Below are 26,640 nucleotides of genomic sequence, written 5' to 3'. Positions count from 1 at the left end.
TCTATTTTTCTACTTATCTTTGTATCTACTTATCTATGTTTGTATGTTTCTGTAAATTCATATATTTCATGCCTCAAACAAGGCATACAACAAAACATTGCATATATACAATGATTGGTCGCTAGGAAGAGTTTTCTGTTTAATAACATTTTTAAATATAAAAAAGTAGGGCATTAGGTCCATAAGACTCTTTGACTGGTATACAAATTTCACATGAGCATTAATTTTCTGATCATATATTTTTCTTGATATTACAGATGGAGCCATTTGAAAAGGAATACAATTTAGAATATCTTTTAGCAGCAAAAGAATTGTTTGCTTGGCTAATGATGTTACATCACTGTTATTGTTTAATGTGTCTACATAAGAATCTAACTTGTGCAAATTATTTGTCTCTTCTTGTGCTAATAAATATGAGGACAAACTGGTATCTTTTGCATTTGATAATAATGAATCTTTTAAATTTTTCGATCTTTTAAGAAACAAAGGGTCCATTTTTGTTTTCTTCCTCCTCCTCTTCTTATCATCGATTTCATTAATGTCATTTATTTGGATATGGCAATTTTCGCTATTATCTTTTCTACGGAAGGTGTACACTTTGTTAGTACTGCCATCGCAGTTGACGTCTTCGTATGGATGATTACTATTATTATTATTATCACCATTATTATTATTATTATTATTACCATTATTATTATTATCACCATTATTATTATTATTATTATTATTATTATTATCACTATTATTATTATTATTATTTTTATCACTATTATTATTATCATTATTATTATCATTTTTATTATCATTTTTATTATCATTATCATTATTATTATTATCATTATTGTTATCATTATCATTATTATTATTATTATCATTATCATTATTATTATTATCATTATTGTTATCATTATCATTATTATTATTATTATAGTTAACAATATTATCATTATAATCATTGTTATTATTACCATTAACAATATTGTTAATGCTATACCCGTCTCCTTTTCTCACTAACGTTTTATTATTTCTATTTGTGTATGGATTGTAGCTTTCCTTTCCCTCCTTTTCGTTATTTAATGTATTTGTTTCCACTTTACCACACTTCTTTTTTTGAGGTTTGTCTACTATCTGCTGCCCCTTTTTTGAGGGGTGGGAACTTTCTTTTTCTGTATCTCCATTTCGGAAATTTTCAACTTTTATACCAATTAAATCGTTTTCAAAATTGTATCTTCCTTCTGTACATTGGTTATTCTTATCTAAAATTTTGGGAAAATTATCATTCATTTTATTTTCTAAATATGAGGAAGAAACAACATTTGATCTGTTGGCAACTTGAATGTTCAATGTTTGAAATATATTTTTCAAACGGTTCTTTTTGGGCACAGGGATTTCCTCTTCGTTCATTATCTTACTCTTTGTATTTTCATAGCTATACAATAAATCGGAATGATTATTTAATGTAGTATTATTATGCAATTTTGAACTTCCTTTTTCTAAATTCTTTTTCACATAATTATTTTCTATTCGATTTACCTTTTGGTGCATCTTCCTTAACGTTATATCTTTTTCAAAAGAGGAAAAACTGGTATACTCATTTGGTCCTTGATTATTTTGTTTATGTACACCTTTTGTTTTTATTGTTTCTCTTTCCTGAAAAATGTCATTAAAGAAGTTCTTATTATATTCGTTACAATAACTGTTATTATTTAAACCAGGTGAATGAAACATCGTGTTTGTATATTTCTTTATTTTTAAGGAGCTATTTTGAATTAATTTCATTAAAAAGTCATAGTTTTTTTCATTTAAAAAATAGTCTACATACAAATGTTTATGCTCTATGGTTAAAATACAGGCATACACAAAACCAAACACCTTACAATCAAATTCTTTGAGATATAATAACATATTGCTCCTTTTGTCAATTATTTTAATAACCCATCTTTCTTTTTCTTTTTCGTAAAATATGTTTTCCTTCTGTAAATTTTTCATTCTTTTTATTATATCATTTGAAAAAGTTATACCTAGTGTTTTATGTAGAAATGTTTGTGTTTTAAAATTAATTTCACATTGTTTGTACTTCTTATCATCTGCATTATTTTCTTTCTTAATGTTTCCTTTTATATATTTATTTACTGAAATGTACATCTCATTTTGAGTAGTTATGGCACTACTTGTGTTGTTACTAATTCCTGTGCTGTAATCATTATTATTATCGTTTCTATCATTTTTTATTTGGTTGTTACTAGAAAGGCTTACACTAACGCAGTTATATGGTAAAGATGAGCACAAATCAAGGGACACTTCTTTGTTTAATATCTTTAAAGTTTCGTTCAAATTTACATCTTCATTTGTGTTAGAAGTATCATTTGTTGTTGTGTCAAGAAAATTATGATTTTCAACTATGTCGTTAGAAGAATATTCTTTTATCTCTACCTTATTTTTTGTAAGTTCTATTTCTTTTAAATTATCCTTATGTAAGGCTATAGAAGCTTTCATCTTCTTCTGTCGCTCCTGTTTTCCTTGAACGATACAATGCTCTAAACATTCCTTGTCTATTTCCTTTTCTGTCACCCATTTCCTTTGTTCTAGTTCTTTATTTACAATCGAATTTGTGCATCGTTTTTGTTCCTTTCCTGCTTTTTCTTTACTTATATTTGTCGTAAACGATTTAACTGACATAAAAAAGATTTTTTCTTCTACATTTAAATTGCTAAAAATAGTACAGTTCTTCTTTAGGTCATTGTATTTTAGTTGTAGAGCTAATTGTCTTGACTTATGATAAGAATTAATTCTTGTGGAAAATAATTTTGTTCTCCCATTTGGTACTTCATTTATTACAATATCGTCATATTTGCATACCCAACTTTTTCTGTTAGTATCAAAATATATACCATGTATGGGAATTATTATACGTTTCAATTCTTCTTCTGAATATAGATCTTCAATTTTTTCATTTTCTAATAAGCTTATTATATCACACAAATTCAAATCAAAATTGTTAAATTTGTTGTCTCTTAAAAAGTTCACATAATTTATCTGTTCATTAGACAAATTTTGAGCATTTTTGGAGATTCCTTTGAAAGCTGTTTCTTTAATGACATTATTCCTGCATGTAACAGTTTTACTCATCACTTTGGAGAATTTGTTATGTTCAATTTTGTTTAACTTGTCATTCATACAGTCACTCGGATAGTTACATGCATAGTCACTCCATTCGTTATTAGGATAATCATTTGGACTGCCACTCACATAGCCATTAGAGTCACCATTTGCACTTTCACTTGAATTAATGTTCATATCATTTTTTTGTCTATACTCCTGCATAATAATTTTTGTCCCTTTCATTTTATCATCTATTTCGTTGTTTATGTTACTAGTTAAACTCCCTTTTCTCCCTTCATCATATTCTCTATATTTGCTTCTTTCTTTATCGAAGTTATATTTGTCTTCATTATTTGTAAAAATGGTATTTTCAGGAAATGTATTAGATGAGGGTTCACCGAGAGGCCTCACGCTATGTACTTTGATATTCTTATCATTTAATTTATTTTGTATATAAGAATTATGGATACTTTTTAATATATATGTATTGTAACTATTATTTTTGTATATATCTGAGGGGTTATTTTTGTATACGCTCAAGTTAATAAAGGAGTATTCTTCTATTCTCATTTTCTTTTTAAAATTATAATCCAAGTTACAATCTGAAGTTCTTTTTAAATTCGTCTTTTTTTGTAACATATCCTTCTCCTTTATATTTGCTCGATTGGGAAAAATTTCCCCCCTTATACAAGTGATATCACTGCTTTCTCCTTGTACAGATGAAGGTTCACTACCGCATCCACTGCTACTGTTTCTGCAGCTACTCTTTCTTTTGTTATTACTGATATCACTACTACTAACGCTTTTTTTAGAGTCGCCATTATTACCACTAATTAACTCCTTGTTATGTTCACTGCTAACGCTGCTACTGATGGTGACATTACTTACATCTTTGTTATTATCATAACTGACGCAACTACTGATAGTGACACTATTTACTTCTTTGGTATGATCACCGCTGACACTGCTAGTTTGGCTAACTTGACTGATATTATTGACGGCAAGGCCATTGCTAACACTACTTTCATTACTATTAGTGAAAGCTAAATTACTCATGTCATTTACACATTTATAATCCTTTTTTTTCTGTGCATTTGATAGTATATTTCCCTTTTCCTCCTCTTCTATAGTATTAGAATTTTTCTTATTTAAATCAATAAATAAATAGCCATCAGACATGGTAGAAGAAGAGTCTGTACACAAGCTTAAACTATTTACAGCACTATTTGGAGAAGGTTTATATAAGGTAGATTTTTCATTTAATCCAGTTAATTCATTTTCTTCATCATTGTAGGTATTACTTAAATTTTTGGTGATTTTTGATGAACTCGTGTTAAACGGGCTTTCATTGAAATCACAGGAAGTGTTATTAGTGCTTTCCGTTACTGTTTCATCCGTTAATTTTTGATTTAATATTCCATTTAATTTTTTATGTAAAACGTGATCTTGGACTTTACATTGACCAACTTCCACGTCATCCTTAGACATGCTGCTTCCTGCACGTCCAATGGAATGAATATCCCTTTCTTCCGTATCTACATTTCTAGTTTTATGATTTTTAGAATTATCAGAAGAATTAGAAATATTCGAATTATCTGATTTATTCGAATTGCTGTCCTTATACCCACAAACACTATAACATTTATACTCATTATTTATGGGTACGTCTGATAATATATTTTCATTCTTGCCGCTGATAGATGGTTTATGTAAAAAGCTACTATTTTCCCTTACGTTCTCAATTAAATTTTCTGAATTGAGAGTATTGTTTTCTTCTTCATTCTTTAGTTCGTTAAAATCAATATTATATATATCACATCTTAAATTATATTTTGAAAACGTTTCATATGTGTTCTTCTCCAAACATTCTTTGCTCTCTATGTGTATTAATTCTTTATCTTTTTTTTCTTCTCTGTTTATTAGAGATGTGTCATTATTACTATTATTATTATCATTACCACTACTACTACTACTACTATTCCTATTACTACTACTATTCCTATTACTACTACTATTCCTATTACTACTACTATTCCTATTACTGCTACTATTCCTACTACTACTATTACTGTTATAATTATTATTTTGCTCTAATGATAACATCAAATTTGAATTATCATTTCGACTAATATTTCTAATGTCACTATAACTACTACGAATACACCTGTATGGCGTGCCAAAGGCACCTGAGTTAACACAATTATTAGTGCAGCTACTGCAATTTACACTTTCAAAGCCTTTACCTTTGCTTTTCACACAACTTTTTGGATTCTCTATACTTTGGTCATTGGGTGAATCTACAATTAGACATCTTTTCTTATTAAATACGAGTTCAACATTATGCCCTACCTTATATGTTTCATAAGCATTTTTGTTCTGATCGATACTTGAAATGGTGTTACTATGTGATTCAGATATAGAAACATCTTCTTCGTTTGTTAAAGGATGATTTTTGCGACATATGGTACCTAAATTTATCATATTATTAACGTCCTGTTTTATCTCCTTCTTCCTCATTTTCATCTGTTTCATATTGTCATTTTTTCCCTTTTTATTTTCATATTCCCTTTTCTCCTTTGTATTATTATTCAAAGGACCATTCACACTTTCGTCATTCTTTATGTTACCATTTGTTTTTCTCAAATTAGAGAAATCCTCATACACTTTATCTGCAAAAATAGAATTAGCATGTTTAACACTTCTTAGTTGACTCCTCTCTTTTTCGCTTTTAACATTTAAATATATGCTGCTATTGCAACTAAGCCGATATTTAGCGTTGTTGCTAATTATATGCATGCTGTCATTGTTGTGTGAACCATTGCTATTGTGGTTACTGTTGCCATTACTGTTATTATTATTGTTGCTGTTAGTATTACCATTGCTTCTACTATCAGTATCACTTAGTTCTCTATTTACATTATTATTAAGCGTCACCACTTTTTCCGAGTGGTTTGTAGAATATCTTTTCTCGCATAAATTTGGTTTTTCTGATAATAACGGAATAATTTTTATATTTTTTGTGTTTTCTATGTTTTTCCCTTCTTTACTTCTTTTCGCAGAAAAAATGTGAGCTCTAATTCGTTTAATAGGTGAAGAGCACTTAATTAAATGATTTTTTCTAACGTGTCTAACGTTTATGTAATTGTTGCTATTCCAATTGTTTTTGTTGCACTTAGCAACTTTGTTATCAAAGTTTTGTCCTATATTTTTTGGTGTTTTTTTCTTATTGTTTATTATGTATTCCTCACTGTTTCTTTTTTTCCTTCGTAAATCTAATGTTTCATATCTTTCAATTGACAAATTCGTAGAGTGGCGATACTTGCAATTCATTGTGGGTACATATATATACGTATATATATGTATACGTATGTATGTGTATAAATATGTGTAAATAAATAAATAAATATATATATATACATACAAATATACATATATGTGCGCACATATACGTCTTTATATATACATTTTTAAAATTACATAATATGGTCTATTTAAATTAAAAAAAAAAAAAAAAAAAATGTGGCAAAATGTACAAAAAAAACAAGTATATGCTAATAATGACGTGGGTTTTTTTTTTTTTTTTTTTTTTTTTATACAAATATATAAGCTACAAATTGCACAGAAATGTTAAATTAAGGAAGAGAGCTAATTAAGCTAATAATGTTTTTTTCTTTTTTTCCGAAATTAATTATTTCCTTGCATTTCACAGTAAACTGTAATAGAATAAAACTAAGGCATGTTATAAAATTAATGTGGAATAAAAAAAAAAAAAAATATACTTTAATTCCATTACATACTAACTACGGTGAAATGCGCCTTATTTGGTGAAAGCTATATATATTAGAGTACCCTTTTGTAATGTTATATGCATACAGTCATATGTACACGTATATACATATACACACATAGGCATACATATATATACACATATATATAAATATATATGCACGTACTTTTTTTAAAACAAAGTACTCTCATAAATTGCATAAAAAAAAAGATCGAATTCAAATAAACTTTTCAGAAAAAAAAACGTTTACATACATTTGAATAAATTATAAGAATAAAAATAAAATAAAATGAAATAAGCAGTTTTTTTTATTTTATTTTGCTCTATTTTTTTTTTTTTTTATGTAAGATAAAAATACGTGAACGAAATAACAGTAGGTATTGTCAAACTCGCGTAGTTATAGAATGTTAAGGACAAAAGTAAAAACAAGAAGCTAAAGAAAAAAAAAGGAAAAATGTATCATTAAAATTTTTTTTTTTTACTAACATTGATTCGTATATACATGTATTGCTTGAAGCGTATTTATACTTAGGAAACGAAAAACGTTGTAAATGATAAAAAAAGTGATCAAGCCGGAAAAAAAGAAAAAAAAAGGGAAAAGAAAAAAAGAGGCATGGTAATAAAAAAAAAAAAAAAAAACCAAATAACAATAAAAAGAATGTAAAGAAACTGCATAAAAATAAAAAAACACTAATGAAACAAGAAAAAATATGAATTGAGAGCAATTATAGAATCATTCCCACTTTAGAGCAGGAGAATGTTCCTTACATAAATGAAAGTTACCTCAGTAGAACTAACAAGTTAGAAATAAATGGAAAAAAAGGCTAAAAAAAAGTAGGGAAAATGGAAACTTGTCACATGTTTTTTCATTTTTCCTTTTCTTTTAACTGTCTTATATATAAAAAAATGCAATTCGTGATAAAAAAAAATAACACTCAAGTGTTCCTCAAAGGAAAATATGAAAAGTTTAAACTAAAATGAAAATATAAAAAAAGTGAAAAACGAAAAATAGATGAATAGAAAAATTGGAAAAAAAAAAAAAAAAAAGAAAATGTAATGGAAAAGAAAAAAAAAGTAGGAATTTTGATGTATATACGCACCTTAAAACTTTTTTTTTTTCAAATATCGGAAATTGTAGAATTCTAAAAATATATTTTTTTTTTTTTTTCGTAAAAATTTCTCATAGAATTATTTCATGTACCACAAAAATTTCCACGTTTTGCACACCACTTTTTTTCTTTAAATATTGGAATAGTATTTTGCACATTTTATAAAAAAAAAAAAAATTATATTAAAATTAATCTAGGAAAAGCCTTTTTCCACATTTTCCATTTGCACTATTAAGAATGTGCAAGATGATATAATTTTTCTTTATTTTATTTTATTTTTTTTTTTTTTTATCTCCTCTTGTTTTTGTTTTATCAAAAAGAGCGCTTTCTTGTTATTTTATCTCTAAATGCGAAAAAAAAAAAAAAAAAAGTTGATATGAGGTAGGATAAAATAAGATAAAACAAAATGAGCTCATTCAAGATAATGTAAAATAAAATAAAGCTTGGCAGAACAAAATATGGAAAGATGCAAAAGTTTAAGAATGGTGAAAGCCTAAGTGCACATCCTTAAAAAATTTTGATTATTCTTATTTCTGCGCAGTTTTACTTAAAAAATGAAATGTTCCCAATAAATTCCTTATAATGTATTTCCATTCATTTAAAAAAGGGGAAAATAATAAGCAGCAGAAATAGTAAGAATATATATAGCATATATTTTATAACTTTTACCTAAATGCCTGATGTTAAGCGGAAAATTTCTATTTTTTTGAAAAATATATGTCGTAAAAGAAAATAGTATCTCATTTTTAGCATATATAACTGCTTGCTTGTTTTTCAAGGTTTATATAAAAATGTTTAATTTTTTTGTGGGAAGATTAGTAGTTTATGTGTGCATTATGAATGTATGTAAAATTATGGGAAAAAAAGGAAAATTTCGAGTAAAAAACGAATTACAAAAAGATTTAGAAAGTTATTAAATTTTATGTAGTATATATATTCCTATTAAGGATTAAACGTGATCAGAATTTATTTTTTTTCTTTTTTTTTTTTTGGTTAATCCACGTAATTATAATTTGATACATGAATAATTTTATATATCAAAAAAAAAATTACTTATATGAGTAATACTACGAAGTTGTACCATAATGTTACTTAACTAATAAATAACTACTTGAAATATACTATGTGCATGTTTTAGGTTTTTTTCTTAATTTCTTTCCTTATCTTATCTTTTGTTATCATTTCTTTTCTTTTCTATTTTTTTTAAAGAGCATATCAAATTTATAAAAAGGAGTTTTTATATCGATTTTTTGGTCTATTTTCAATTTCTAGCTCCTGGTCTTTTTTTCCGTACCCAATATTTTAAGAAAAGTTTATTGTCGTATATTTGATCGGTATTATTTTTAACATTATAATTACTCTTTGATATATTCTTCAAATACAAATTTTGACTGAACTGAATGTTCTTTTCCTTATCCGTTTGGCTTTTTACATTACTGACAAAATTAAAGAAACTCTTATACTTCTTCAATATATTTTTTTCCATTATTTAATGAATAAAAAAAAAAAAAAAGTAAAAAAAAATAGAAAGCTATTATTACATCAAATATATTTTAATGTTTCTGCAAAAATTACTACATATGTTTTGTATGTACCAAAATTTATAGAGCTGCAATGTAAGATAAGTTCCATAAAATTCTACGTAAACGTGAATATTTGAAGGGACTAAAGAAAATTAGTCTCCTAAATGTATTTTTAAAAGTGCAAGAAAGAGAATCATGACATATCCAGATGTGTGTACTTATATATATATGTATATATATAGTATGTTCGTATATACATATGTGATATCATTTGTACATGTAAATTCCGAAAGCATCATCATAAATTTATGATGCTTGTAACATTACAATATAAAGAAGTTTAAATTTTTTCTAGGTTTATTTTGGTATTGAAAAAAGGAAAAAAAAATTTCATACATTATTTTAAAAAGATAAAAATTTACAATTTAAATTCCCAAATGGTAGCAATATATAACAATAGTAATAGTATACTGGTCAGAAATGAAAAAAGAAAAAAATACAAAATAATTTATAATTATATATATATATATGTATGTATATATAATCACACGTTAATACGAAAAAATGTATTAATTTTTCCGGAATTGTGCAAGCAGTGAGGGTATAATAACATCTCAATGTAATTTTCAAGTACTAGAAAGAGAGAACGCTCTCTAAATTTAAAATCCGTGTGATAATATATTCCTATTTAAGCAATTATTCATTACAATATAATAATTAAATGGAGTTTATTATAAAAATATATCTTTTTTTTTTTTTTTTCTTTTTAAATAGTATCATTTAAAGAAACCGTATTTAGTGCAAAATAAACTTCATCCATTCCAACCCTTTAAAATTAAAGATTTCATTTTAGTTTCGCTTGTATTATGTAAACGCACATGTTTTAAGTTTTTCTCCATTTTAAAAATATTTTTTCCTTAATTTTTTTCACTTTATTTTTTGGCTCTTTTGTTACTAGTCAACGAACTACTTGACAATAATTTTTGAACATTCGGCTCATCTTTTTTCTGTGTTGTTTCTTCCTTTTTCAGGTTTTCCACAACTGCTAATTTTTCCTGGTTTGTTTTTTCTTTTTTTTTTATTTTTTCTTCTTTTTTTAAGTTTTCTTTGACCATCTTCTTTTGTCTTTTTACTTCTTCCATTTTTTGAGTTATTAAATTTAATTTCCTTTTTCGTATGTCATATATTTTGCTTAACAGCTCCTCGTTTTTAAATAATTTTACACCCTCTTCTGAGGCCATCCATTTCTGAAATTGAAGAGGGGGAGGAATAGGAAGAATGATATCAAATAATAAGCAATGAACAGTAAACATTGAATAATAAATAGAGAACATTAAACAGTGAACAGTAAATGGCGAATAATTTAAAGTGAATGAGAAAGAGCACAAGTAGTTATGTATGAAACACATCTGTTATTAGCGGAAGTTAAAAAACATCCTGGCATTCAAATTATATGTTTGAAGCTACATGACCGTACACGTGCAGACATAAATGCGTGATAATATGTACACTCAGTGTTATTTACTTTTCTATTATCTTCGCATTTCTTATACATCAAATAAATCTTGAACTTTCTCTCGGTATCTGCTTTTGTTAGGTGCTCATTCCTATAACAAATAAGTACAAGTAGGTGCAAATTAAAACAAATTAACACACACGCGTAATATTTCTGTAAAGAAGTAAGCAAAAAATATAATTGTTTATCTGACTTAAGTTTAAACTGATCAACGAGCACATCCTTTTTTGTTACTTTTCCATGAGAATGCTTAGCGAAAAAAAAAAAAAAAAAAAAAAAATTAATAGGAAAATATGTGTACAAAAGAATGCTGCAGTTATATATGTACTATAACATGAAATATTGAAAAATTGTACTTTGGCATATATACAGTACAATATGAAAAAAATAATAAATTTGAACATTCTAACTTTTATTAATTTCTTAATATCATATTTATCCAAAGTATTTTTTGGATTGTTCCTTTCAGAGAGGTATTTAAACGGATTGTTGTCCTCTGTTAATTGGGAGAAAAAAAAAATTTCATATATATATAAACGTGAGAAAAAGAAATATCATCAAAATAAATAATAAAAATAAATATAGTTGTAATTACTTCCCCACGACATATACTGACACCCGTAAATGTTTTCTTTACATATCAAATTAAACTCTTTCCATGTATTTTTATCAATTACTGAAAAAATGGTGAGAAAAAAAAAAAAAATTAAATTACTATATTATAATATAAAAGGAAAAAAGAAACATAAATAGCAGTTTATTCCTTCATTTTCATGTTCTTTTTAATTTTCATTTTTCGTCCTTTTGTTATGTATATGTTTTCTCTCTTTTCCATTTTAGCTGTATATACTGTTGTAATTTCGTTTAAGATTTCCCTCAAAAGTCCATTCCCAATTAAAGACAGAAAAAAAATAAATGTCCTGACTAGTTGGTACAGTAATAGGTGTAATTTCGATATCTCTATTTATTTCGTTATCTGGAACGATAAACATGTCTTGTGAACTTCCATCACTTTCCTGTGATAATTAAAAGTTTATTGACATTTTGTCGGTTATTTTTTTACATATGCAAAGAATGCAGACATGTGCGAATATATATACATGCACAAATGAACATGTACTTGTATGTACAAGTTAATTTCCTTTTCCATTTCATACGGTTTCATTTTCTTCATTTTCCGTTGTTAAATCGATAGTTTCGAATTTTTCATAATATTCTTCATTTGTGTCATTTTCATACATCATATCATCATGATAATAAAAGGGAAGTACATTTATGTTGTCCTACATTTCAAAAAAAAAAAAAAAAAAAAAGCATATAATAATTTTAAAAACTCTATGAATTCATATCATTGGGTATATATAATTATGTGTACGTATATGTATACAGATAATAAAACGTTGTTATTAAAGAATATGGTGTGAGTTGGAAAAAAATGTTACATCCAAAATTTTATGCACTAGCAAGGACATATAAGGTCTGGTCCATGAATTGTCGTAAAAAAAAAAACTCCTTATATAATCTGAATTTTTTAACTTAATATAAAATTCATTATCTTCCCAAAGTTTCGATCTTACACCTTTTTCATTCTTCAATTGAAGGAAAAGGGGAATAAAAAAAAAAATATTTTTTCATAAAATTGAAAAGAAAATGAAATAAAAGAAGGATGAGCAAAAAAATGTAATAATTATTAACAATAGTCAAAACGATAAAAAAAAATTTATAAAATACTTACTTGTGTAATTATTTTACTTCCGTCAAGACTATCTACCAATGGGATTTCTTCAAAAAATTCTTTATTTTCCACTACACAAAAGGATAAATAAATATTCACGAGTTTTCAATATGTGTTAATCCGCACTTATTTTAACATTAATAATGCACCCAAAAAGAATAAATAATTACACATATGTTTTTTTACGTATATGTCCATGTGCATGTATATGTTTTATATATATCTGTTAAAGAGAAACATTTTCAACTTTAGTATACCGTATACTCTGAAATAATCTACGACTGTCCTCTTATGACTTTCGCACAAATTTACATAATCAGCGAGCAATTTTTGCTTGTCTAAGAGTAAAAAGAGAAATATACAAATAAATAAAAATTATCAAAATTATGCAAATGTACACTTGTACATTTATGAGCTCAATCACTTGTGCAGTTGTGCGCACATATATAATGGGGTCACCGTGCTGCCCTGCAAATTCCCCTTTCTCACTTTTACATAGCTATCATTTTGTTAATTATACCAATTTCTGAGCTGCTCTGAAATATATGATATGACACGTTAACATCCCTTCTGTCGCATGTAACTGACGAAAAAGAAGTAGTTCATGGGTTATATTGGTGTATGCACACGTTAGAGCACATATACACGTACATACAAGTATACACTCATACATACATACATATATATATATATATATATAATATATATATATATATATATATGAACAATAATTTGATGCGTAAACAAATGCAAGAGATCATACAGATAGGTAACTGGTTTTGGGCTTCCAACAGTTTGTCCTTCAATCCTTCATTAAAATTAAGAACATTCACAATTGGGTATTTAAAATACTGTTCGGGATTTTTATTTGGATTTGCAGTGTGACTTTTTTTGAGGGTTAACCAAGAAAGTATAAGATTTTGTTGTTTCGGTTTTTTTTCTTCCATTTTATTTTGTGCTATATAGCTGTCTAACTTAACAATATTTGATGTTTTTTTCTCTTCTAGGTATTTGGCATCTTCAACTTTTTTTTTTTTTTCTTCTTGTTTCTTTATTTCCATTTTTCTTTTTATAATTTTTTTTTTTTCAATAAGTATCCTTTTGCACCTTTTCTCGGATTCCAAATACTGTTTCTTTTTTAATTCATTTAAATAATCATATATCTTTATAATATTTTGTAGATCTTTAGTTATAATAAAATTTCTTAATTTAATTAATGTTTTATATATTTTGCTCATATTACTTCGAAATTCTTTAAAATATTTAAATATTTCTTTATAATAAGATGGAAATATGTCATAGTTATCATTTTCCCAAACCCATAAGCATTCTTTTTCGTTATTCTCATTTTTACTTATATTTACTTGTTTCATGTTATCCCCTAAATTTTTTCGACTTACTAAAATTGGTATACTCGAATATAGATCTTCTTTACTGATGGAAATGTTATAACTTTTTTTTTCCTTCTCCGCATCATCGGAGTAGCAATCTTCATCCGAAAAATTGTCCAGGGAAAGGTTGGTGCTATGATTGTTATGATTATTGTTGTCGTTGCTGCTGTTATGGTTGTCGTTGCTGCTGTTATGGTTGTCGTTGCTGCTGTTATGGTTGTCGTTGCTGCTGTTATGGTTGTCGTTGCTGCTGTTATGGTTGTCGTTGCTGCTGTTATGGTTGTCGTTGCTGCTGTTATGATTGTCGTTGTTATCATTACTGCTAATGTTGATATTGTCAATGTTATCATTACTCCTACTGTTGATGTGAATGTTAATGCTATCATCATTAGCGATACTCCCTGTTATACATTTTTTATTATCTTCTCCTGTATTAACTAAGCATTCCTTGCTAACGTTATTTTCTTCATTGTTCTTTTCCTTTTTTTCCGAAATACTGTCGTTTATTAAAAAATTTGTACACCCTACAGTTCTATTAATATTACAATTAACCATTTTAACAGGAAACATTTCAAATATTAATTCATCATTATTTAAAACATAATACAGGATATCAACTAACTGTGATAAATTATAGAATGATCCCTCACATAGGAATCTTATAATATACTTTTCGTTGGTCGTAAGTTTTACAGAATTAAACATAAGACTGGACTTTTCTATTGAGTTCAGCTTTTCATCATTTTCACTTTCGTTATACGCAATGCTTTTGATTTTATTAATTCTTTTAACATTGTTAAGTATATTATAACAGGGTAATTGAAAATTTAGTATATTTTCAATTTCCAAGTTAATCGTTGGCAAAAATTCTATCCACTTATTCATCTGTTCATTATCTTCTTCAGAGATTATTTGAATATTACTACTACTTTGTGTTTTTATAATTTTTGAAAGACTCTTTTTTTTTAATTCATTATCATTTTTATTTATTCCAGGACTAGCTGAACTATTTGTTGAACTATCTAAAACAATATATAAATCATTTTTATTTGAATTAAGTTCGTCGTCTTTGTCTACATTCTTGTATATGCTTGTCTCATCATCCCCTTTATTACTGTCCTTAAAGTTTGCATTGGAACTTTCTATTCTATTTGTTTTTTTCGTTTTATCCTTATCCCTTGCGTTTTTCTGTATATGATGGTCTGTTCTTCCTTTTTCTATTTTTTTTTGAGTTTTTTTTTTGGGGAGGGTTTCGGTGCCCTCTAGAGAAACATTTTTACTATTATCTTTACTTAATTTTTTTTTTTTTCCATTTTCTACTGTATTATCAACGATATCCGTGTTAATAGAGCAGCACTTATCAAATTCAATTTCTTCATCAAAGCATAAAACAGGTCGTCCACTTAAAATTCTCTCTTTAATGTCGTTTGTATTTTTCTTTCCTTTTTTTTCATTTGGTTTTTTTTTAACCGTATTTTCCATTCTAAATTTTATTATTATTATTTTTTATTTTTTTTTGCTTAATAAAATTTTTTTTTTTTTTCTTTTTCGTGCTTTTCTAAATTTTATAAAAAATGAAATTAGGATATTTTCGATTTAAATAGAAAATTGAAATCATCTCATTACGGTGAAATAAATATTTACACACAAAAACCATTATGAGCGAGCGCATATAAATATGCGTACTTGTACACACCTGTATACTTACATATATATATATATATATATATATATCTACATATGTACTTATGTATATGTGTACGTATACAAAAAATATACAGTCATTTAAATATACTTAAGGTGTGTTTAATTAAAATATATTTAAAAAAAGAAAAAAAGAAAAAAAAAGGCCATTTAGGACTTTTTCTTTTAATAACTTTATATAAAATTCTTTATTATTTTCACAAAAGAAAACTACTTATGCTCCTTTAATTATATGTATCCCAGAAAATTATAATTTTTTTCCTTTTAATGATTTACTCTTTTATCCTTTTGGTATTTTTTTTTTTTTTTTATATTTTCATTTTATCAGTGAAAAAAAAAGCATGAATTGACTTTAAGTGTTATAATATTTAATCTAGAATCACCATAAAGCGCTTTTCTTAACTTTTTTATATATTATAATTTTTTTTTTTCTTTACATATATATTATGCTTACAATGCATACCTCTTATTTTTATTTTTTTTTTTTTTGTGTATTTTGCATGAAGCATTTTCCGAATAATTATTAGAGATGCTTTTAAGAACATCATAAAAAAAAATGTATTGTTACACTTTTTTTTTTTTTTTAAGATAATTGCCCTCTCTTACTAATTTCTAAATCTTACTATATATATATATGTATGGATAGCAAGCAATTATTTTGTCTTGAAAATAATAGTACATTATTGAGCTTTTACAGTACATCAGGTTAATTTTTTTTTTAAAAAGAGAAAAATATATGTTATACTTACTATCTTTCATAATTCTTTATTAATTAGAAAATAAGTATTTACATTATTTTAATCAAATAACACGTTATATAGTATGACATAATATGGTATAAAAATAAATTAATAAAAATGACTTTTGTGTACAATACGTTAAAATTTCCTTGCACATGTACACATATATATATATTAATTTTAAAAAAGGAAAGAGTGTTTATATCCTGTTAGACAGCACAACATGATATTTTCCTTTATTTAAAAAAAAGAAAAAAAAAAGCATGCACACAGTTTTGAACATAAAGCTATTATACTATTTCTTTGTCATTATTTAATTTCTTTTTTCTTCCTTTTATGGTATACCAAACAATAAAAAATTATGAATTGGCAAAATTGTATTAGATATAAAATTCATAATGAGTTTCACCTCTCATTTCTGAAGTATCTTTCTTTATATGCTTGAAAAACAGGTGAACACCTATACATGCACACGTATATATATATAATACATTGTATGCATACAAATCTAACTACTACTTTTTGTTTTATTATTGCTTAAAACTTTTTTCATCATTTTACAATTGTATATTAAATTTGGTGTTTTGAGCTTTCTTTGCGTTTTCATCGTAGAGTATTTTTTGTCACTTTGTTTAAAAAATAAAAAAAAAATTTGAAAATTTTGTACTGTAATAAATTATTATATTGTTTGTACATGCGTACAATGAAAAATCCAGAAGTAACACCCTCTTTTTGCAAATATAAGCCTACATGTATACATGTAAACTGTATATACATTAATATATACATATATTTACAATTGCAATATTTTTCATATTTTTGTTGTAATAAAAAGATATAATGACTTATAGTATAATAATACATTTAAAATTTTCAGCATGTTCTTTAATTATATATATATAATACGAGACTTTCTTTTAATATAATATATATATATATATATGCGGTTGAATTAAAGGGCATAATACAATTTTTATAAAAAATACCTTCGGGTTTTTTACCCTAAATATTGACAGGTGCAATATATAAAGGGGGGAGTTCCGTTTTCTTTTTTTTTTTTACATATATATTTCTTTTTTTTTTTTTAATATTACTTTGCTTATTACTTTTTTACTCAAATATAGTATACGATAATAATACCTTTTTTATTATATTTTGATGCATTTATTTTGTATTTATTTCCTGAATAAATTCAAAAGAATGGATTTAAAAAATTATTTCTTGGCGTATATTTTATTAATGGGGAAACAATATTTAATGTAAAATTTCTTTTTTTTTTCATATTCCTTTTCGTTGTATACTTACTATTTATGGTCTTCATAAAACGTTGCAAATTATTTTTATAATTTAGTTTGTATGTAAACACAAATAATTTTTATTTGGAAATAAAAAACAACTGTAATTATAAAAATAATTGAAAATTATATATACATATATATAATATATATATATATGTATATATTGAAATTAAAATAAAAATAAAACTATATATATAATAAAAAAGCAAGAGTAATATTAAAACGTTAAAAAAAAATATATAATATATATATATACATCTATAAAATATTAAAAATAACACTCAAAAAAAATATTATTAAAAAGCTATCACAAATTAGCAAAAAATATAATATTTAAAAATAAAGCTATATTTAACATAAATAACAGAAATTTTACATCAAGTATTATCTTAAAATAAACACAAGAAGAAAAATTATCGAGGAAAAATTATAAAAAAATGATAATGAGAAACAATAAAAATAACGGCATAAAAAGTACCAAGGGAAAAATAACTTAATATAAAAAGATTAAGATGCGACAAAACAAAAAAAAAAATGACCACAATAAAGTAACATCTCATTAAAAATACATATTGATATATTTAAAAAAATGAAAGAATAATTAAATTTTACCATATTTTTAAACAGTGTTCATTTATATGAACATTTAAAAAAAATAAAAAAAAAGCCAATATTATTATTTCCCTTGTAAGAAATTAAAAGTATTATAATATGTGAATTAATAATAATTATTATATATATATATATATATATATATATATACATACATATATATATATGTATGCGTTTCACCCATCTAAAAATTTAGCCAATATTTTGAGTACTTTTTATACAATGTTATCTTAATACTTATTTCATATTATATATATATATATGTATATTTTTTGTTTTTTTTCTCTTAAAAGCAAAGGTGTAGTAGGTATTGAGGAACAAAATGCTTTTCCCCAAAATTAATTAACATAATGTTATATACATATATATAACACATATGTACCTTTAAAACACATGCATTTTTTCAAAATATATACATCATCCATATTTATAATGCAAATTTATATTACGTATTTAAAACACTTATTTATGGTACGCATCTGAAATGCGTATTTTTAGTACGTATTTGAAACACATATTTACAGTACGACACACATAAGTTCATATTTATAGTTCGTGTTTATAATTTAAGTGTTTAATACTTGCACATACAAAATATATATATTTATAGTACGTATGTATAGAACATTATTACAGTACGACTCTACAATACATTTATTATATAGTGTGTTTGCTTTATACATATACTCATGTATATATGTTGTACGTAACTACGGAGTTATTTTCGTTGTTGTGCATAGATAGCTCATATTTATAGCACACATTTTACGTAAATTTTTACTGAAAAAAAAAAAAAAAAAAAATTTAGCACAGATAAAAAATGATAGGGATTGGTAATGAAAGAGGAAAAAATGAGAAGCGAAAAAGAAAGTTTATAGAAGAAAATAAAAAAATATTTTACAGAAAAGGTAATGGAAGCAATAAAAAGAATGAGACGGAAAATAAATTCGAGGAAGGAGAAGTAGGAGGGGCATACTACAATGAAGATAATAAATATATATTTGAAGGCAGTGTGAAAATAAAAAACAAGAATAAACACCTTTTTTATAATAAGGCACAAGTATATAATCGGGATATGAGTATAATTTTAATAAAAGCATTGGAAATCTATTTAAAAAATAAAAATAAGGACAATGGAAAAACACTATTCAGAGGATTTAATGTTATTGAATTGTTAAGTGCAAGCGGAATAAGAAGCATAAGATATGTGAAAGAATTAAGGGAAACGATAAATCATATAATAACAAACGATATTGACAAATATGCTTGTAAGCAAATAAGAAGAAATTTTAAAAGAAATAACATAAATAAAGATAAATACACAATTCTATGCAACGATGCTAATAGTGTTATGAATATATTAAACATTGATAATATATATACAAAGAAAAGGAACAATAAGAAATTGGATATAGGTTTCACTTATATTAATAACATAATTAATTATAATAGTTATTTCAAACAAGCGTTAAAATTTTTAAAATTTTTAACATATTACAACAGAGTAAAAAGCAATAATAATGAGAGTAAAGAAGACATACAAGATAGTGACTCCACCGCATTTTCAAATAACGATGATGTTAATACTAAAATAGATTTAATAGAAGATGAATCGGACCAGTATGACGAAACCAACTATAATAGCTTGACGCATTGTAGTGATAGGGATGATGCTATTAGTGGAAATGAATCAGCAAAAAAAGAATTGAACGAGCATAAAACTGTTGAGGGGGACGATGTGCACCAAGATGTGGAATCAGTAGATGTAGAAGCTCAAAATGGAGAACAAAACAGAAAGGTACACAACGAAAGGATGCATAACGAAGGGATGCATAATGAAGGAATACAAAACCATTATGGAAAGGAAAATATTAGTGAAAGCACTCTTGATGATTTAATTAAAAAAAGCAAATTAATGGAAAAATATATATTCGATATAATAGATATAGATCCATATGGATCATCAATAGAATATCTTGAAAGTTGCTTAAAATATGGTAGAAGTAATTTTTTTATTTTAATAACAAATACAGATATGAGGATATTGAATGGAAAGTTTCCAGACGTATCCTTTTATAAGTATAATAGTATGATATTTAGTAAAAAAGTAAACTACAATAATGAATACAGTATAAGAGTCTTATTTTATAAAATAAAAACAATTGCTTCTAAATATAAAAAGTGTATTATTCCCTTTTTATCTCTCAATATTTACTTTTATATTCGTATATTGATACAAGTATTGGATGATGCTTTACAAACAAAGGACCTTTGCATTGATAGTGGCTTAGTGTACCAGTGCACCAATTGTTCTAGCTTTTACATTAACCCTTTAGCATCTAAAAAAGATGTAAATGTGTCTGTAACAGATAACAACAACAATGATAATAATGATAATAATAATAATAATAACTCAAAAAGAAGGAAAAAAAATAAAAAGAAATATTCTTTTCCTAATGGTAATCGTGATCTTTTAGAAAATGGAAGTGAAAATAAGAAGGAAAAACTTTTGAACACTGAATTTTGTAAACAGGTTGAAATTGTTAGGAATGGTGAGAATACAGAAAATGCACAGAATTTCGAAAAAGTGGAAAAGGTAGAAAATGGTGGAGAAGCAACGGAAAATGCAAAGAGTACGATAATTGGATATAAATACAAAAGTAGCAAATTACAAATATCGAATAAATGTGAAGAATGCGGAGGGGATATACTAATAGGTGGACCTATATATATAGGAAAATTACATAATGCTGATTTTATACTCACATGTATATCATTATTAGAGAATTTAGAGGAGTATAATTTAAATACAATAAAAACAAGAGATAGGATATTAATAAATTTTAGATGTTTAAAACAAGAAATAAATATACCATTATATTATAATATGCCAGCTTTATTTAGAAATTTTAAAATATGCTCATTTTCCAGAAAATTACTGGTTAATGCATTGGTCAATTTGAATTATGAAGTTTCTTATTTTCACAAGGATCCGGATAGTGTAAAAACGAATGCACCTAACAACGTTTTTATGGATATATTCCGCGCTATTATATATAAAATTAATTCGAAAAAAAGAAGCTTTAATTCTGTCGATGGAAAAAACGATGAATTAGATGGAATAAACAACAAAAATTGTAAAGAAGGGAATGAAAATACACAGAAAAAAGTGTATTCTATAAATACTATTAAAGATGAAAAATTAAAGAAAAAGTTATTAACATATGAATTTTTTAAAAAAAATTCTTCATTTGATAACATTAATATTTCGAATTATAAAAAAGATAAAACCCACCTTAAATTATTTACTATAGAAAACCCTGAGCCTTTTTGGGGACCAATGAAAAAACATTTTGAAAGAAATTAATAACTTAGCCTTGTACGAATTTGAGTACAGTATGGACATGTGCGCATATTGATATATGCCTATTTTGACACACGTTTTCTTAACCTCTTTTGTATATTTTATAAATGTTCATATGCATGTATGTTTGTATGCATGTATGTATGTGTATGCATGTATGTTTGTATGCATGTATGTATGTGTATGCATGTATGTTTGTATGCATGTATGTATGTGTATGCATGTATGTTTGTATGCATATATGTATGTACCTATGCATGCATTATGTATTTATATGTATGTTTTTTGTTCTTTTTATGTGTTTATTATTCGATTGTACATTAGTAAAATTTCGCATTTTAGCAATTTGTATACATATATTTCCAAATATGTTTATATGTATTTCTAAATATGTTTACATGTATTTCTAAATATGTCTACATGTATTTCTAAATATGTTTACATGTATTTCTAAATATGTTTTTATGTATTTCTAAGTATGTTTACATATGCTTCTAAATATGTTTATATGTATTTCTAAGTATGTTTACATATGCTTCTAAATATGTTTATATGTATTTCTAAATATGTTTACATGTATTTCTAAATATGTTTACATGTATTTCTAAATATGTTTATATATATTTCTAAATATGTTTTTATGTATTTCTAAATATGTTTATACATCTTGTTTATTATTTGAAATTAACTCAACTCTTTATAGCTCATTAATGTCATTAATTCCTTTTGAAAATTAACGCTTTCCAATTATTTGTGAAACTCATATATGTATATAAATGCAGACTGTTGTACACATATGATACTTCTATGTTTTAAACTAAGCGGTTAGGAACTGCTTAATAACCCATAGGAAACCATGTTCTCAACATATAATTCTTTGTCAATAGCTTTTTTCTTTTTTTGAAATATTTTAAAATATTTTAATTTAAATTGCATATATATATGCAAAATGAACTATAAGAACTCTTGAAAAAAATAAGTAAATGAATATAATGAATTTCTTTCTGTCGTAGAAATATGAAAAAGACATATTTTGCGCCTTATAAATGACAGATTAATAAAACGTATACATGATAAAGAAAAAAAAAAAAAAATAGGCATCTCTTATAATTAAAGATGAGATACTACATTATATTCATATATTTAAATATGATAAAATAAAGCTAAAATATTAAACAGATAAACGATGTAAACCTTTAAAAATACAAAATAAGTTTTCCTAGGTTACATGAATTCACAAATGGAAAATGAAGAAAATTTTGTCTTTTGTATACTACTGTATTCTACAGAAAAAAAAAAAAAAAAAAACAAACAAAACAAAACGAAAGATAGTACAAAATGTGATAGCATAACGATTCTGGGGAAAAAAGGAATGATTAAACTTGTTAATATAGAAATAGAGAAAGCGACTCATTTCTCTTCAATATAGAATTCATACGCATATAAGTGTAAAAGCACATATGAATGTAAAAAATTTGTCGAAAAAAAAATCGAAAACAAGCGTGAAATATCAGTGAATGGGTAAGAAACAGTAAAAAGAAAAAGAAAAAGATAGAATATAGGAAAAAAAAAAAAGAAAAAGAAAAAGAAAGAAAATAGAAAAAAAATAGAAAAAGAAAAAAGTGAAAAGTGAAAACTCAAAGTTAAAACTCAAAGTTAAAACATAAAGTGAGAACACATAGATGAAACAAAACGCATAAATGTGCAAAGAGAAATTAAAATATGGCCAAATCAAACATTGAAATAGCGAAGCAGCTAAAACATAATTCTGTAGAGATAAAGGAATACTTCGAAGACCTATACGCATGGCAAAATGAAATAAGGAAAAAGGAAGAAAAGGAGAAGGGAAAAGAGAAGAAAAGAGAGAAAGAAAAAGAGAAGAGTACAAAGGAAGGAAAAAGTAAGGGGAAAATATCCACAGCAAAAAAGGATGATGCAACTAATTTAATTAAGGAAGAAAGAAAAAATTGTGAAATAAGGAATGTCAAAAAGGGTAGTGAGGAGATTAATATAATCAAGACAAGCAACTTCAATCAAAACTCTTCTCTTAAGAGGGACTGCAATTCTTTAGATGACTACTACAGGGCATGGGAAAAACTAATAATAGAGAATGTTGAAGATGGCATCGAAAATAAGGAGAAGAATAGCGGTAACAGTAATATTAATAGTAACAATGCGGAGAGTCTTTTCAACCACTGCGAAATAAGGACAAACGAACAAGAAAGAAAAGGCTCCAATGAGATAGCAGGTGTAGGAGGTAAAAATGAAGATGTGTACTCATTACAAACGGATATAAGTAAGTCTAATTACACAGATGCACAAGTGTGTTCTGACTACAAATTGAAGGAGGATGGTAAATGGTCGTTAAATTTAAATAAGGAAGAACAACGAATAGTTAAAGTGGGATCGAGAGCATTTGACATATTTATTTGTAAAAGTGAAGAAGGGAAAATAAATTATCAGAATAGGAGATATAATAAATGTTTAGAAAATTACAACGATATAATAAGTTATATAGATTATGAATTAAGAAGTAACAATGTATTTCTAGAAATAGAAAAAAATTATGACAATGAATTATATATAGATGTCATGTCATGCAACTATGTTTTGGAAAATAAAAATATAGAAGAACTATGTATTCTTAGAACTAAAGCACTTATTAACAGAGCATTAGCATTTCAAAGAGTATGTTCTTACTTTGAAGGTATACAAGATTGTTCATGTGTAATATTATTTTATACTTATTTTTTACCTCGTAAGAAGGATTCAGTTAAATATAGCATAAAAAATCTTCTTACAGTTAATATTAAAAATATTATTTTTAAAGCATATTATTTAAGAGCGATGGCAAGATATAAATTAAAAATTTATAAACATTCTCTTGCAGATTTTAAAAATTCTAAAGATCTAACAAATGATATAAATTGCTCAACAACAATAAATATAGATAAATCTATACAACTTCTTGAAAATATAATAAAAGAAAATAATATAAAAAAACACATTAGGAGACAAAGTGAGTACACATCTACATTATTAGAGCGATATAAATTAAAATCGAAGATGCTAAGGATTGAAATCATACAGAAGAAATACACTAGAGAGTTAGGACCACCAGAAAATAATAGCACCAATGGTTGTGCTAACAACAACAATGGATGTCAGGACAGCACTAAAAAGGACTCTTACGACGGCAGTGATAGGAATAATAATAGAGAACATCATAACAATAGTGAAAATAATTATAATAGTAATAATAGTAACAGTAATAGTAATACATTAAACTGCAGTTCTGAACGAGTGGACAATCTAGGATTAAGTAAGGAACATACAAATGGTGTTGGTATTACAAGTATTGGGGGTAATAAAAAAATAATAAAGGTCAAAAAGGGGGAAGAAAGGGTAATACGCGATATTGTTAAAAATGAACAGAACAGCAAAGAACATGGTATGCTGTATACAGTAAGTGCAAATAAAATTGTAGACCGCGTGGAAAAAGTAAAAGAAGAGATGGAAGATGAGAAAAACAATAATGCAAGCATTCGCAATATAAGTGAAACCAATAAAAAACAGAATAATAACATCTTTAATAGTGAAGATATAAATAGTGATAGTAGTTTAACATTAAGTGAGAACGAAATACTGAGCGATTTAGAAGAAACGAGACCTGGACTATTAACTGCTATACCTAGTATAAAAAATTGTGAAAACATAAAAATTAAAAACAAGATAAATTTCGAGATAATATGGAACTCCGATAAAGTAAAGAGCTCTTTTAAAAATCAATTAAATATTTTAAAAATTGCATTTCTGGAAGAAGGAATTTTTCACTTCAATTTAGATAAAGATATTTACGTTGATATATTAGACTGTTTGTTTAAAAATAATTTTTTAGTATTATTTCAAAATATGGATAATGAAGAAGAGATCATGCAAAAGCTACAAGGAAATAACCATGAAAACGATCCCTGTTTCACCTACGTCAAAAATGGAACAAATGAAGATGGAAATTCAGTAGAATTTAATGGATGTATAAAAAATGGAAATGTAAATAAGGGACTCAAAAATAACAGAACGGCGGAAAACGGTGAAGAGCTAAATTCTAACGACTGTGTGATTTTAATAGATATATTATACATGCTAACTAACCGAGGAAAGGAAAATTACATTTTCTTATTTGTTGATAAAAAAGAAAGAGCCTTATTACTCAAGTTTTTTAGTTTTATTTTTAAATATCCAAATGTTTTCATTTGCAATGAAAACTGCATAAAGGAGAAAACTCTCTTGTTGAAAAGTTTACTTGAAATGATATTTTAAAAAAAATATGCGCAAAATAAAAAATGAATAAAGTAACAAGAAAAAAGAACAAAGAAAAAAGACACAGGAAAAAAAAGAAAAAATAATAATACATTAAAAAAAATAAAATTAAATAAATTAGTGATTTATATACGTAATCATGTCGTAAAATTGTTTGAAATATAAAAAAATTATACAAAAAACTTTAATTAAACTCACACTTATATATATATATCATAATAACGTATAATTTGACTTATTTTGTTAATAACATAAATTTAATTAGGTAAAACGAAAATTAACATAATACACTTATGCGTTTCTATTTAAAAAAAGGCGCCTTCGAAATATACACATGGGCTAATGAAAAATTAAGTTTAAATCCTTTTCGTTATTTAAAAAAAAAGAAAAAAAAAAAAAAAAAGGAACAAAATGCAAAGTGTTTTTCTGCGTACACACA

General features: G+C 25.6%; 4 protein-coding genes across 4 annotated transcripts; 2 read left to right on the top strand and 2 right to left on the bottom strand.

The window, feature by feature from the left end:
• Positions 1 to 66: 66 nt before the first annotated feature.
• MKS88_005430 (ACDC domain-containing protein) lies at positions 67 to 6,432 on the bottom strand (the record flags this gene model as incomplete). Its single annotated transcript, XM_067218690.1, has 1 exon — positions 67 to 6,432. The coding sequence occupies one exon, from the start codon at positions 6,430 to 6,432 to the stop codon at positions 67 to 69; it is 6,366 nt and encodes a 2,121-aa protein (XP_067070640.1).
• Positions 6,433 to 10,453: 4,021 nt separating this feature from the next.
• On the bottom strand, positions 10,454 to 15,645 carry MKS88_005429 (uncharacterized protein; the record flags this gene model as incomplete). Its single annotated transcript, XM_067218689.1, has 12 exons — positions 10,454 to 10,768; positions 11,047 to 11,128; positions 11,231 to 11,286; positions 11,448 to 11,533; positions 11,633 to 11,713; positions 11,888 to 12,053; positions 12,195 to 12,320; positions 12,480 to 12,626; positions 12,773 to 12,843; positions 13,030 to 13,110; positions 13,293 to 13,355; positions 13,536 to 15,645. The coding sequence occupies 12 exons, from the start codon at positions 15,643 to 15,645 to the stop codon at positions 10,454 to 10,456; spliced, it is 3,384 nt and encodes a 1,127-aa protein (XP_067070639.1).
• A 3,692-nt stretch (positions 15,646 to 19,337) lies between these two features.
• On the top strand, positions 19,338 to 21,884 carry MKS88_005428 (tRNA (guanine(26)-N(2))-dimethyltransferase; the record flags this gene model as incomplete). Its single annotated transcript, XM_067218688.1, has 1 exon — positions 19,338 to 21,884. The coding sequence occupies one exon, from the start codon at positions 19,338 to 19,340 to the stop codon at positions 21,882 to 21,884; it is 2,547 nt and encodes an 848-aa protein (XP_067070638.1).
• A 1,719-nt stretch (positions 21,885 to 23,603) lies between these two features.
• Positions 23,604 to 26,201, top strand: MKS88_005427 (uncharacterized protein; the record flags this gene model as incomplete). Its single annotated transcript, XM_067218687.1, has 1 exon — positions 23,604 to 26,201. The coding sequence occupies one exon, from the start codon at positions 23,604 to 23,606 to the stop codon at positions 26,199 to 26,201; it is 2,598 nt and encodes an 865-aa protein (XP_067070637.1).
• Between the last annotated feature and the right edge of the window lie 439 nt (positions 26,202 to 26,640).

This window comes from Plasmodium brasilianum, chromosome 14 (genome assembly GCF_023973825.1).
Source record: "Plasmodium brasilianum strain Bolivian I chromosome 14, whole genome shotgun sequence".
Taxonomy (NCBI): Eukaryota; Apicomplexa; class Aconoidasida; order Haemosporida; family Plasmodiidae; genus Plasmodium; species Plasmodium brasilianum.
The sequence above is the reverse complement of the archived record's forward strand: the minus strand, read 5'-3'. Positions and strand labels throughout refer to the sequence as shown.